The sequence below is a fragment of the Papio anubis genome, chromosome 12 (genome assembly GCF_008728515.1).
Source record: "Papio anubis isolate 15944 chromosome 12, Panubis1.0, whole genome shotgun sequence".
Lineage (NCBI taxonomy): Eukaryota > Metazoa > Chordata > Mammalia > Primates > Cercopithecidae > Papio > Papio anubis.
The window spans coordinates 9,195,441-9,209,011 of NC_044987.1; the positions used below are offsets into that span (position 1 = coordinate 9,195,441).

Below are 13,571 nucleotides of genomic sequence, written 5' to 3' on the forward strand. Positions count from 1 at the left end.
ATTCAGAGGCAAAAAAATGGAATTCAATCTAAGGTTCATACCTATATGAAAATTAATTTGAAACGCTTTAGTCTTAAACTGTAAAAATTTAACAAAAAACGCTGGAAAAAATCTTCAGAATCTAGGCCTATTCTAGGATAGACACCAGAAACATGATCCATATAAGAAAAAGTTGGTAAATAGGATTTCATTGAAATTAAAAACTTCTGCCCCATAAAGCACCCTGCTAATAGGATAAAAAGATAAGCAACAGAATGGGAAACTGTATTTACAAACGACATATTTGACAAAGGACTAGTATCTAGACTACATAAGTAACTTTAAATACTCAGTGTAAACAAATCTAATCAGAACACTGAAGAGATAGTTCACCAAAGATACATAGATGGCAAACGAGTATATGAAAAGCTGTTCAACATCATTACCCACTAGGGAAATGCAAATTCAAATCACAATGAGATACTACTACATGCCTATCAGAATGGCTAAAATAAAAAATAGTGACAACACTGGTGAGGATGTGAAAAAACTGCATTACTCATATATTGGTGCTGAGAATATAAAATGGTACAGCCATTCTGGAAATGAGTGGCAGTTTTTTCAAAAACTAAACACATGACTACCATATAATTGAGTAGTGCCACTCCAGTACGTTTATCCCAGAGAAATAAAGACTATATTCACACAAAAGTCTGTAGGTATCTGTAGCAGCTTTAGTCACAATAGCAAAAAAGTAGATATAACAAAGATGTCCTTCAACAAGTGAATAGTTAAATAATACCATTGATACCACATAGCAATAAAAAGGAATGAATTTGATACAGGCTAACAACCTGGATGAATTTCCAGAGAATTATGTTGAGTGAAAAAAGCCAGTTCCAAAAGGTACAATACTGTGTGACTTTATTTATGTAACTGCTGTGGTCTGAATGCTCATATTCCCTTCCCCACAAATTAATATACTGAAACCTAATTCCCAATGTGATAGTATTGCGAGGTGGGGACTTTGGGAAGTGATTATGTTACGGGGCAGGACTTTCCTGAATGGAATTAGTGCCCTTAAAAAAAAAGGCCCTAGTTGCCGGGCAGGGTGGCTCAAGCCTGTAATCCCAGCATTTTGGGAGGCCAAGACGGGCGGATCACGAGGTCAGGAGAGCGAGACCATCCTGGCTAACCCGGTGAAACCCCGTCTCTACTAAAAAATACAAAAAAACTAGCCGGGTGAGGTGGCAGGCACCTGTAGTCCCAGCTACTCGGGAGGCTGAGGCAGGAGAATGGCGTAAACCCGGAAGGCGGAGCTTGCAGTGAGCTGAGATCCGGCCACTGCACTCCAGCCTGGGCGAGAGCGAGACTCCGTCTCAAAAAGAAAAAAAAAAAGGCCCTAAAAAGCTGCCTTGCCCCTTCCACTATGTGGGGACACGGTAAAAAGGTGACATCTATGAGGAAGAGGCCCTCACCAGACATGGAATCTGCTGGCACCTTGAACTTGGACTTCCCAGACTCCAGAATTGTTAGAAATAGATGTTCGTTGTTTATAAGCCACACAGTTTACAATGTTTTTGTTCTAGAAGCCTAAACAGGCTAAGATACCATTTTTATAATGACAAAATTATAGAAACAGAGAAAAGATTAGTAGTTGCCAGGAAGTGGGAGGAAAGTGACTGTGGCTATAAAAGGTATCATGAGGAATTCTGGTGGTTATGGAAATGTCCTATCTTGACCTTATCAATGCCAATATCCTGGTTATATTATTTTATTGGATATCAGTGGGGAAAACTGAGTAAAAGGTGCATAGGATGTCTCAGTATTAACTCTTATACTCTTATAACTATACACAAATCTACTATCTCTTCAAAGATATGTATGTACATATATTTACACAGAAACACATATATATTATCAAAATAGACAACAATCGTATATAAATTATAAAAGTGTAAAGATCTTTGTCAGAAAGGACAAGAGACTGACCTCAGACTATAATTAGTATGCGTATTGTAATATCTAGAGTAACCCTCCAAAATAAAAAAACAAAAGTATATAGATTCCAAGCTAGTAGAGGAGGATAAATAAAATGATTTTTAAAAAATACTAAGCAAGGTTGGGCACAGTGGCTCACGCCTGTAATCCCGGCACTTTAGGAGGTCAAGGTGGGCAGATAACTTGAGGCCAAGAGTTTGAGACCAGCCTGGACAACATGGTGAAACCCTGTCTCTACTAAAAATACAAAAATTAGCCAGACATAATGGCACACACCTATAATCCCACCTACTGGGGAGGCTGAGGCACAAGAATCACTTGCACCTGGGAGGCAGAGGTGGCAGTGAGCTGAGATGGCACCACTGCACTCTAGCCTGGGTGACAGAGTGAGGCCCTGTCTCAAAAATAAAATACTAAGCAAGACAAAAAATTTTTTAAGAAGGCAAGAAAATAGTAGAAAAGAATGCAAATCCAGTGGAACCAAAGTAAGATGATAGAAATAAATCCAAATATATCAGTAATTACAGTGAAAGCAAATGGAATAAATGGTCCATTGAAAACCAAATACTGTCAGATTGGATTTTAAAAATAATTAAGAGGGACATTTTACACATGACTTAGAAAGGTATAAGTAAAAAGACAAAAAGTTATGCCAGGCCAGGTGCGGTGGCTCATGGCTGTAATACCAGCACTTTGGAGGCCGAGGTGGGTGGATCACCTGAGGTCAGGAGTTTGGGACCAGCCTGACCAACATGGAGAAACCTCATCTCTACTAAAAATACAAAAAGTAGCCGGGCGTAGTGGCGCATGCCTGTAATCCCAGTTACTCGGGAGGCTGAAGCAGGAGAATCGCTTGAACCCAGGAGGCAGAGGTTGCAGTGAGTCAAGATCACGCCATTGCACTCCAGTCTGGTCAACAAGAGTGAAACTCCATCTCAAAAAAGTTATGCCACACAAACTTTTTCTTTTTTTGGTTAATAAATCCTTCATGGAAATCATATAAATATTAGCCAAAAGAAATCAAGTGGGGCTAGATTAATACCAGATAAAGAATAAGGCAAAAGTATTATTATATCTATAAAGAAGTTACTTCTAAATAAATAAATGGTTTAATTCACTAAGAAGATATGACAAGTATGCATCAGTATATAACCTAAGGAAATAGTCCCAAAATGTATAAAGCAAAATTAACAGAACCTAGCCAGGCATGGTAACGTATACCTGTAGTCCCAGCTAGTTGGGAGACTGAGGCAGGACAATCGCTTGAGCCTAGGAGTTTGAGTCTAGCCTAGGCAATATAGCGAGACCCTGTCTCTTAAAAAAAGAGGACCACAAGTAAAAATACACAAATCCGAATTATAGTAAATTTGAACATGCTTCTCTAGTAATTCATTGAATAAGCAGTAAGGATATATAAGATCTGAATATGATTAACTCAGTTGATTACATGGAGATATATAGAAGCCTGTACCGAACAATTGTAGAAACTATCACCATCAAGCAATTCTACTCCTAGGTACATACCCAAGAAAACTGAAAATGTGTGGACACACACCAAGTTGTAAAAGAATGTGCACAGCAGCCTTATTCATAATAACCAAGAAGTAAAAAGAACTCAAATGTCCAAATAATGAACAGAATGTACAGTACACACACACACGAAAATTATTCAGCCATAAGGAGTCCTGATACATGCTACAACATGGAGAATCTTGAAACCATCAAGTGAAAGAAGGCACACATGTATTATACAATTCTATTTATATGAAATGTCTGGAATAAGCAAATCCATAGAGACAAAAAGTAGGTTAGTATTTTCCAGAGACTGGAGGAAGAAAAAGTGGGGAGTGACTGCTAATGAGTAGCAGAGGTTCTTTCTGAAGTGATGAAATTGTTTTAGAATTTGAGAGTGGTGATGGCTGCATAACTTTGTGAACATACTAAAAACCAGAGAAGTGCACATTAAAGGGGGTACAACACTTTAAAAAGTGAATTTTAAGGTATGTGAATATCTCAATAAAAACAATTTTTAAATAAAAACAGGCCTGGAAAATCAGAAACATAATTCTAAATAATTTCTGGATCAAAAAATAAATCATATAAAGATCTGAGAACTACAATGTAAAAATACAGAAAAAAGTCATAAAAATATCAGAAAAAGATTGAGCTGGATAACAAAAATAGTACACATAAAAATTTGTGGCATGAAGAAAAATGGTACTTAGGAAATTTATAAAATGCCTATATACAAGATATAATTAACACAGGACTAGTATCTCGAATGTATTTATAGGATATGTAGAAGATAGAAGAAAGACCTGAAACTATCATAGCAATCAAACCCACAAATCTAGATTTAGGAAAATCAGAGTAAACCAGCTGGATTCTTCAACCAATAAACTGCAAGAGAAAAAAAAGAAGGGAATAAAGAAGGAACTTATAGACTAAAAGCAACTTAAAAGACATCAATCGATTATTATTATTAAACTTTATTTGGATCTGATTCAATACAAAGTATAAAAAATAATTAAAACATTTGAACACTTGATTGGATACCAATGAAGAACAGTGAAAAAATAATGATCTTTTCAATAACCAGTGCTAAACTGGATAGCCATATGAAGGAAAAAAAATGAAACCTCATCTCTACCTCACATTCTACACAAAAGCCAATTTCAGTTGAATTATAGACCTAAATGAGCCAAACAATAGGCCAAGCAGGCATGGTGGCTCACAACTGTAATCCCAGCACTCTGGGAGGCCAAGGCAGGAGGATCGCTTGAGCCCAGGCATTCGAAACTAGCCTGGGCAACAGTGGAATCTGGTCTCTTCAAAAAATAAAAAATCTGCTGGGCATGGTGGTGCATGGCTATAGTCCCAGCTCAGAAGGCTGAGGTGGAAGGATCACTTGGCCCAGGGAGGCCAAGACTGCAGTGAGCTGTGATTGTGCCACTGCACTCCAGCTTTGGAGACACAACAAGACTCTGTCTTAAAAATACAAACAAAAAAAGCAAAAGCCATAAAGCTTTTAAGAAGATTCATGACTACATGCAAGAAAATCTTCATGAGTTGGAGTAGTGAATGACTCCTTTAATACAAAATATAGAACACTAGACAGAGGAAAAGTCTAAATAGTACATTAAAATTACAAATGTCCATGAAGAATGGAACAATAAGCCACAGAATAGAAGAGTATATATATTCAACACATGTAAATTAACAAAGGACTAGTATGCTGAACATATGAAGAACTGAAATTAAGAAAAAGTAAAGGCAATTAGAACAATAAGCAAAAGACTAGAACAGGCATGTCATAAAATGCTCAACCTCATTTAAACTTAGGAATAAGCAAATTAACACCACACATATATCATTACACAGCAACAACTTGTTAAAACTAGACCAGACTGGGCAACATGGTGAGACCCTGTCTCTACAAAAAATACAAAAATTAGCCAGGTGTGGTGGCACGTGCCTGTAGTCCCAGGTACTTGGGAGGCTGAGGCAGGAGGACTGCTTGAGCCTGGGAGGCTAAGGCTGCAGTGAGTCATGTTTGTACCACTGCTCTCCAGCCTGGACAACAAAGTGAGGCCCTGTCCCAAAGGAAAAAAAAAAACACAATAAAAACAAAAACAAAAACTTATACTGACCACACCAACTGTAGGTGAACATCTGGAATACTAGAAACACATTCTGTTGCTATGAACATTCTTATACTTTAGATCATTCCAAACTGTTTTTCCAGTAACTGTACACTTTTCTCCTATGGAAACACTAATTGGTACAATCACTTTAGAAAAAGTTTGCCATTATTCTATCCTAATACCCAGCTATTCCTCTTCTGGATATATACCTTAGACTCTAGGACCTAGCGAAACAAAATGAACATGTACAAGAATGTTCTTAGAAGAATTTTATAATAGCATCAAACTGTACACAATCCAAATATCAATCAGCGGCAGAATAGTGGGATGTTCATAAATACCATCCCATATAAAAATTAAAATTAATGAATTCAATATGCACAAAAGCATGGCTATAAAGAAAAATCAACACATGAAAAATACAGCAAAAATCATATAAAGTTCATTAATAAAAACTATATCTGTTTAAAATACATAAACTAAATGATATTATTTGCATAAATAGCTGAGAAAACTTTTAAAAATACCAAGGAAAGGATTATCACCAAAGTCTATTTTGTGATTATTTCTGGGAGAAGGAAGTGAGTTGTGGCTGGGAGACTGCATACATAAGTTTTTAAGGGTCTATAAATGATCTTTCTACAATTGAGTTGTGGTTAAGTGAATGTTAACTTTACAACTGCACATTAAACTGTTCATATTTTATGTACTTTTATATAATTATGCTTAACAACCACACACACTGTACACACTATACACACACACACAAACAAGCATAGGTTGATTTTTCTATCAAAATTTGAACTGTTATCTTCAGGTAGTAAATTCTACCCATTTTTATTTTTAATAATAGGAGTAAATACCTTCCGACAACAATATAATGAACATTACAGGAAAATTAAGGCAACTTATATTTACAGAATGCCTTTCTGTGTAAAACAGGACACTATACTCTTCCTACACATTAAAGCATTAAAGATTAACTCTAAAAGGTACTTGTTATCAGTCTCTTTACTAAGGCAATTGCCAGTGTTCAGATAAATGTCAGAGCTAATCCAAATCCGAAACTTGAAATTTTCCCACCATTCTATACAAATTCCCAATGCAAACAGTTTACTATCCATCTATTCATCTTCCCTTTACAATATGCTGTGGCATCTTCCTCATGGGATGCTCAATTAATTTATTCATTTATTCAACATTCAGTCATTCAGTCAACAAATACTTCTTTAGTACCTATTATATTCCAGGTTCTGTTTTTGTATAAGTTATACAAGGATGAAAAGGAATGGCAAAATCTAAGCTTACATTTTGGTTGGGGAGGCAGGCAATTAATAATTTCAGACAGTGATCAATTCTATAAAGGAAATAGAATAAAGTGACAATGACTCAGTGGTAGAAACACTGGGGCTGAGATGTGAATACTCAGTCAGCCGTGCAAACTACTGAAATGGGTTCCACACACAGGGACCACTAAGCATCAAGGCCCTGGAGGGAAATGTGCCTTAGCAGACAGAAGGCAGGCAACTCTGCCTAGAATCCTACGTGCAAAAAGGACAGAGGGTGAATTATGGAGGGCCAGGTTAAGTCATAGCAGAAAGTTTAGATTCTAGCCTAGATGCAATAAGAAGCTATTTTAAGTTTTTAAGAAAAAGAGGGCCACAGGAAAATTTATATTAAAAAAAATTTTTAAGGGTTATAAAAAGAAAAGATTCCTTCAGAAGAAGGGAGTTGGCAATGGCAAAAGTGAAAGGGTAAAGACTAGTTTTTATCACAGAAATCCAGGGAGGAGATTAAGGAGATTAAACAGGAGTGGCCAACAATGAAAACAGACATAGACAGCTTCCAGATATATGCTGAGGATAGATCAGATCAACTGAGTGCTGATTTCTTTGTTGAACAGCTATTTATTCTATACTGTAATATTATCAGGCACATTTCTAGGTGCTGGGTATACGGAACTGAATAGGAAGGAAAGGGTCCCTGATCTCAAGGAGTTTATATATTAGGAGCTTATATATTACATATTCCAATGGGAGAAGCAGAAATTTAATAAACAAAAATATCCTATGTCAGGTAAGAAGTATTATGATGAAAAACTAAAGGAAAAGGAGAGACAGAGGCGGTTATTATTTTAGATAAGTCAGGGAAAGACTTTGCAGAGGAAGTGACATTTAAGCAGATACCTAAAGTGAAGCACAAGCCACGCAAATATTTGGAAGTAAAGTACTACAGGTACAGGGAACTGCAAGTGAAAAGACCCTAAGGAGGGAATGTGCTTATCTTCTTGTGAGAAGAGCAAAGCCAATGTGGCTAGAGCAGAATGAACAAGGAGTGGAGTGGCACATGAAGCCAAAATAGTGGCCAGGAGACAGATCACATAAAGCTGTATAGCTTATACACCGCAACAGATCACATAAAGCCATATAGCTTATACACTGAGACAGATCACACAAAGCCGTATAGCTTATACACCGAGTTTTGAATTTTATTTTAAGTGTGATAAAAAGCCATGTGAATTGAGAACAGGACAAGGGATATCTGATTGACATTTTAAAAGGATCATTCTGCTTTTCTGGAATATAAACTGCTGAGGGATAAGTAATATAAACAGAGAGATGACAGTGCCTTCAACTGGAGTGGTACTAGCAGAGGTGTGAAGTGGGACATATTTTGAATGTATTTGTTACATTGAATAGATTCTGCTGGACTGAATGTAGAAAATGGGGGGAAAAATGAAGGATGACCTAGGGTTTTGGTTTAAGGAACTGAGGAGCTGAAGTAACATTTCTGAGAAGGAGAAAACTAGGAGAGGAACAGGTTGGAGAACAGGAATCAAAAACTGTTTTTGGTCACGAGATGCCTACTAGACATTCAAGTGGAAATGTAAAGTAAGTAAAAGGCTAGAGCTCACAGAAGAGGTTCAAGTCAGTGACTTGAACTGTTTTTGAAAGATACTGACTCAGATAATTCTCAAGAACAAAATTTCTCCCATATTTGAGAATTTATACTGACTCAATTCTTAGGCATACCCTAAATAGTTCAAATAAATAAAACAGGTTCAAATTTATTCTTCCTAAGGGTATACTCCAGTAACACAATTTGCCAGTATAGATTAATATGTGATAAACTCTAATCATAACATTCTACATGTTCTTGGCTTCAGATTAAAATAACTGATTAAGTTTATAATGTTTTACAATTTTAAAAATGTTTACTCATCCAAGCTGGAGTGCAGTGGTGCAATCATAGCTCACTACAGCCTCAAATTTCTAGGCTCATGTGATCCTCCTTTCTCAGCCTCCTAAGTAGCTGGGACTGCAGGCAGGGTCCAAGGCTTCAACCTAATTATACCCCAAAGTTAATACAGATTTTATTAGAAAAACAAAGTTTTTATAACTCTAATAGGTAAAGGAACAAAGAATCAGATCTATTTTTCTTACAGCTTCCTTACTCTTCCCTTCCCTCTTTTATTCTTTATCACCTAAAAGCTTGGTCACTAGTAAGTTCAAAAGGTTAGCTAAAATATGGCTATGAAAGTAGAAAATACAGAAAAATATTTAAGATGTTCAACAGTAATTTTTAGAGTAAGGTTAGTTAAACACTAGAGTTTATGCTCAACTTCTCCTTGAAAGGCCGAGTATTTATTTTACTAACTACACTGGAAATAATGCCTACTTGCAACTTTAATTAATCATTATAATTCAAAAACAGGTTTATATAACTGGCCAGGCCCTTTTGAAAATATAAGTACAAATCTTGGGGATATGTTTTGAAGCTGGCTTCGCTTCACAGACTGATAAATCTGTCCAAAAGTCACAAGAATTATGTCTTTATTGGTTCATCTTACAATTAAATCAACATGGAAGAAATATGTACTTTTTGGATTAAACAAAATGTTTTGATAAAAATGGGATATGTGTGTACAAAAGCTGGAAAACTCATGTCCCCTGAAACTTGGTTTCCACAAGATGAGTTTCAAATTCAGATACTAAACACACATGAATAATCAAATGAATTCTACTCATCCTTTTCCCAAAGTTGCGCTTACAATTAAGATATAGGTATTATTTGTATACAGAACAAACAAAATAAATTGGAAGATGTTTGGCTAAAGAGGGAAGTGAACACTCAGGAACTACTGTTTGCAGTTTGCAGAATAGGATAATCTTCTCTAGGAAGAATAATGTCAACATAGCAGCACTATATTCACCAGGATTCCCCAGAGCCATTGGTCCCATCATGTGGCAGGAAGCCAAACCTTCTGGCTGCTCACAATATCAATCAGCTTCCCTTTAATCTTCAGGAAGTGTCTCTTGAACTCCAATCCATCACCCTATATTAGAAATAATATTAAAAAATAATGTCAAAACAAAAACAAAAACAAGATTATGCCCTAAAATCAATCTCTTTTTAGTGGTAACAAGAGACAAACATCCTTAGATATGTCTAGCTACAATTTTCTTTTAGGCCTGTTTAGGAAGAACAAATATCCTGGCAGAGAAAATTGTTACACAAATAATTCTGATGTGGTTTCATGCCCATCACTGTTCCTACTGCACTGAGCTCAGACAGCAGATAAAGGTGGCATCCTATCTGTTTCAGGTGTTGGTATATCTGGACCTAAGTCATTACAATCCATACGCAGTGAGGGTTTGGAAACTAACGATAAACTATACAACTAAACTGAAGTCTTGTTGTCATAACACTATTGAACAAAACCAGCAGCTTTAGTTATGAGAAGAATTTCATTATACTATGACCTTAATTTAATTCCATAGCAAGCATCTGAAAAACAGTATTGCAGCAAATCTCTAATACAAAGAGTACTGCAGCAAATGCTCCAACATAGCAGCTACTCCTCCAACCCTCTTTAGAGTCACACACAATCTCTCAGAAAATAGAGAAAAATGTTATTTTGGTTTTATATATCACGGGCTGTAAAACTATAATCTTAGAATCAATAATTTCTAAAGAAATAATCAGAAATATGAACAAAAATCTATGCATAAAATATCAATCACAGAATTATTGTAACAGGTAAAGGTTCATTAAATTATAATGAAATATTTGCAACAAATCATAATTTTTATTAAAAGACAAATTAAGAAAAATATTAAAATGCTTCAAAATATTAATGGTGATCACTGAAAATTTAGAATTATTTTTATTTTCTCATTTTTTGCTTGTCTACATTTTTCACAAAAGCAGAAACTTTTTTTGAAACAGAGTCTCACATTGTCACCCAGGCTGGAGTGCAATGGCACTATTTCAGCTCACTGCAACCTCCACCTCCTGGGTTCAAGTGATTCTCCTGCCTCAGCCTCCTGAGTAGCTGGGATTACAGGAGTCCGCCACCATGCCCAGCTAATTTTTTGGTTTTTATTGTAAAGATGGGGTTTCACTATGTTGGGCAGGCTGGTCTCAAACTCCTGACCTCGAGATCTGCCCGCCTTGGACTCCCAAAGTGCTGGGATTACAGGCGTGAGCCACCATGTCCAACAAAAACTTTTATAACAAGGAAAACGTCATTTGAAAAAAACAATGTTTGGGAAAAACAGATAACAAAAACACATGCTATAATACTAAATGAAAAAAGCAAGTAACCTTCTATTTACAAATGTCACATATATACAAACATGATGCCATTAAAAAAATTCACATAGAAATATTTCCATAGAAAAAATACAATAAAACATAAAAATACCTTAGAAAGCCGGAAGTCAACCAATATTTTATCATCCATTTCTAACAAATTCACTTTGAAAATGAGTTTATTATTTCTCCTATCAGTTGTTGATACAGTAACCTAAGGCAACAAAAATAAGGTTAAGCCACATGGGTGAGTAGATAATAAACTAGTAAACCCACCATGAAGAACAGAATGGAAGTTCCTCAAAAAAACTACAAATAAAACTACCTATATGTTCCAGCAATCCCACTAATGAGATGTCATCCAAAGGAAAGGAAATTATATGGAAGAGACATTTGCATCCCTACAGCATTATTCACAATAGCCAAGATATGGAATCAACCTAGATATCCAACAAGAGATGAGAGTAGGCCAGGCACTGTGGTTCATACCTATCATCCAGCACTTTGGGAGGTCAAAGCAGGAGGATCGCTTGAGCCCAGGAGTTCAAGACCAAGCTGGGCAACATATCAATACCTCATCTCTACTAAAATTTCCAAAAAATTAGCAGGCATGGTGGTGCATGCCTGTAGGACCAGCTACTCAGCGGGGCTGAGGCAGAAGGGTCACTTGAGCCCAGGAGGTTGAAGCTGCAGTGAGCTATGATTGTGCCAGTGTGCTCCAGCATGGTTGACAGAGTGACACCTGTCTCAAAAAAACAAAACAAAAAGCCAAGCAAACGAATGAGGATAATATGATAAATATATACACAATGAAATACTACTCAGCCATATAAAGGAATGAAATCCTGTCATTTGCAGCAACATGGGTGGAAATGGAGGACATTATGTTAAGTGAAATAAGCCAGGAACAGAAAATTAAACATCGCATGTTCTCACTCATATGTAGAAACAAAAAAACAGTTAATTTCATAGAAGTAGAAAGCAGAACAGAGGATACTAGAGTCTAGGAAGGGGAGAGGGGAGGGAAAGATAGAGATTCATGAAATAATACAAAATTACAGCTAGATAGGAGTAAGTTCTAGACCACTGTAGGATAACTATCCTTAACAATAATAGAGTTTCAAACAGCTAGAAGGATACTGAACATTCCCATCACAAAGAAATGGCTAATGTTTGAGATTATTAATACGCTAGTTATCCTGATCTGATCACTATACATTATATGAATCAAAACATCACTATATACCTCATGAATATGTACAATTGTATCAATTAAAAAAAACTTGCTGGCTACCTCCATAACAGGAGTAATATTAAGTATGCTGATAATCTCACTCATTCCAGAGCCTCTCTTCTCCCAGTGGGTATGTATGTCCCCAACCCAATCCATCAACAGGGGTGCAGCTCCTAGGGACTGAGTGTATATGAACTCATAGCAATAAACCTTACTGTATTGTACCAAAATACCACTGAAAGAAGAAACAATCAAAGATGAAAATAAAATGGGAGGAAAAACAAGATTATTAAAACGTAAGAAAGAAAAAGGCCTGACTTGTGGCTGAAAAGCTACAGCAGCAATTAGAAGACAGCAAAGGTCTTGAGAGGCCTTGCAACTTCCACTTTCAGTCTTTTAAAACGTTCCTGTGGAATGTAAAGACGCTCAGCCTAGCTGAATGATGCGGAAAGAAAGGCTCAGCTAACAGCCAGTGCCAAGACTCCAAACATGGGAGTAAGGATGTTTTAGACCACCAGCCACAGTAAAGACATCAAATGACTATAGCTGGATGAATAAGCCCGATGAAGATCAGCAGATCTGCCTGAAAAACACAGCCCAAATTTAAAAAGTATTTGTAATAATTCTTACTTCAAGAAACTATGAAAACACACAACTATACTATGACTGTGCAGCACTGAAATAACATACTATGTTCTGGGAAAATTAACACAAGATATTCAACTCAACACATCTGAATTAAGCTCTTAAACTTCAAAGACAAAAAAAAAAATACTTCAAAGAACTGAGAGTGACTGAATCAAGGAGTGATGTCAGTGAAAATGGCAGAGAAAAGAACTCCAGAAGTCCATTACTCCACAAAAGCAATTTTAAAAACCTGCCAAAACCTGTCAGAATCAACTTTTTCAGAACATTGTAAACTAACTAAAAGTTTGCAGTAACTTATTCAAAACAAGTGAAACTCAGTAAGAACAGTGAGCTTTCTGGTATTGTAACTTACCCTGTTCCCATCCCCTGCTCCTCACTCAGTAGCAGCCTTGAAAATAACGGTCCATATTTCAGGTATAGGTCCAGGTAGGAGCAGAATAAACCTCACTTACAAACTATCTTAAACCGAT

At 36.4% G+C, this 13,571-nt stretch overlaps 1 protein-coding gene across 1 annotated transcript in view; it reads right to left on the minus strand.

The window, feature by feature from the left end:
* Positions 1 to 9,293: 9,293 nt before the first annotated feature.
* The window catches only part of CHEK1 (checkpoint kinase 1), a 30,407-nt gene continuing 26,129 nt past the window's right edge, over positions 9,294 to 13,571 (minus strand). Inside the window, 2 exon segments of the mRNA XM_031652821.1 lie at positions 9,294 to 9,960; positions 11,332 to 11,433. Of these exon segments, the coding sequence (XP_031508681.1) occupies positions 9,865 to 9,960; positions 11,332 to 11,433 (198 nt within the window). The 3' untranslated portion in view covers positions 9,294 to 9,864.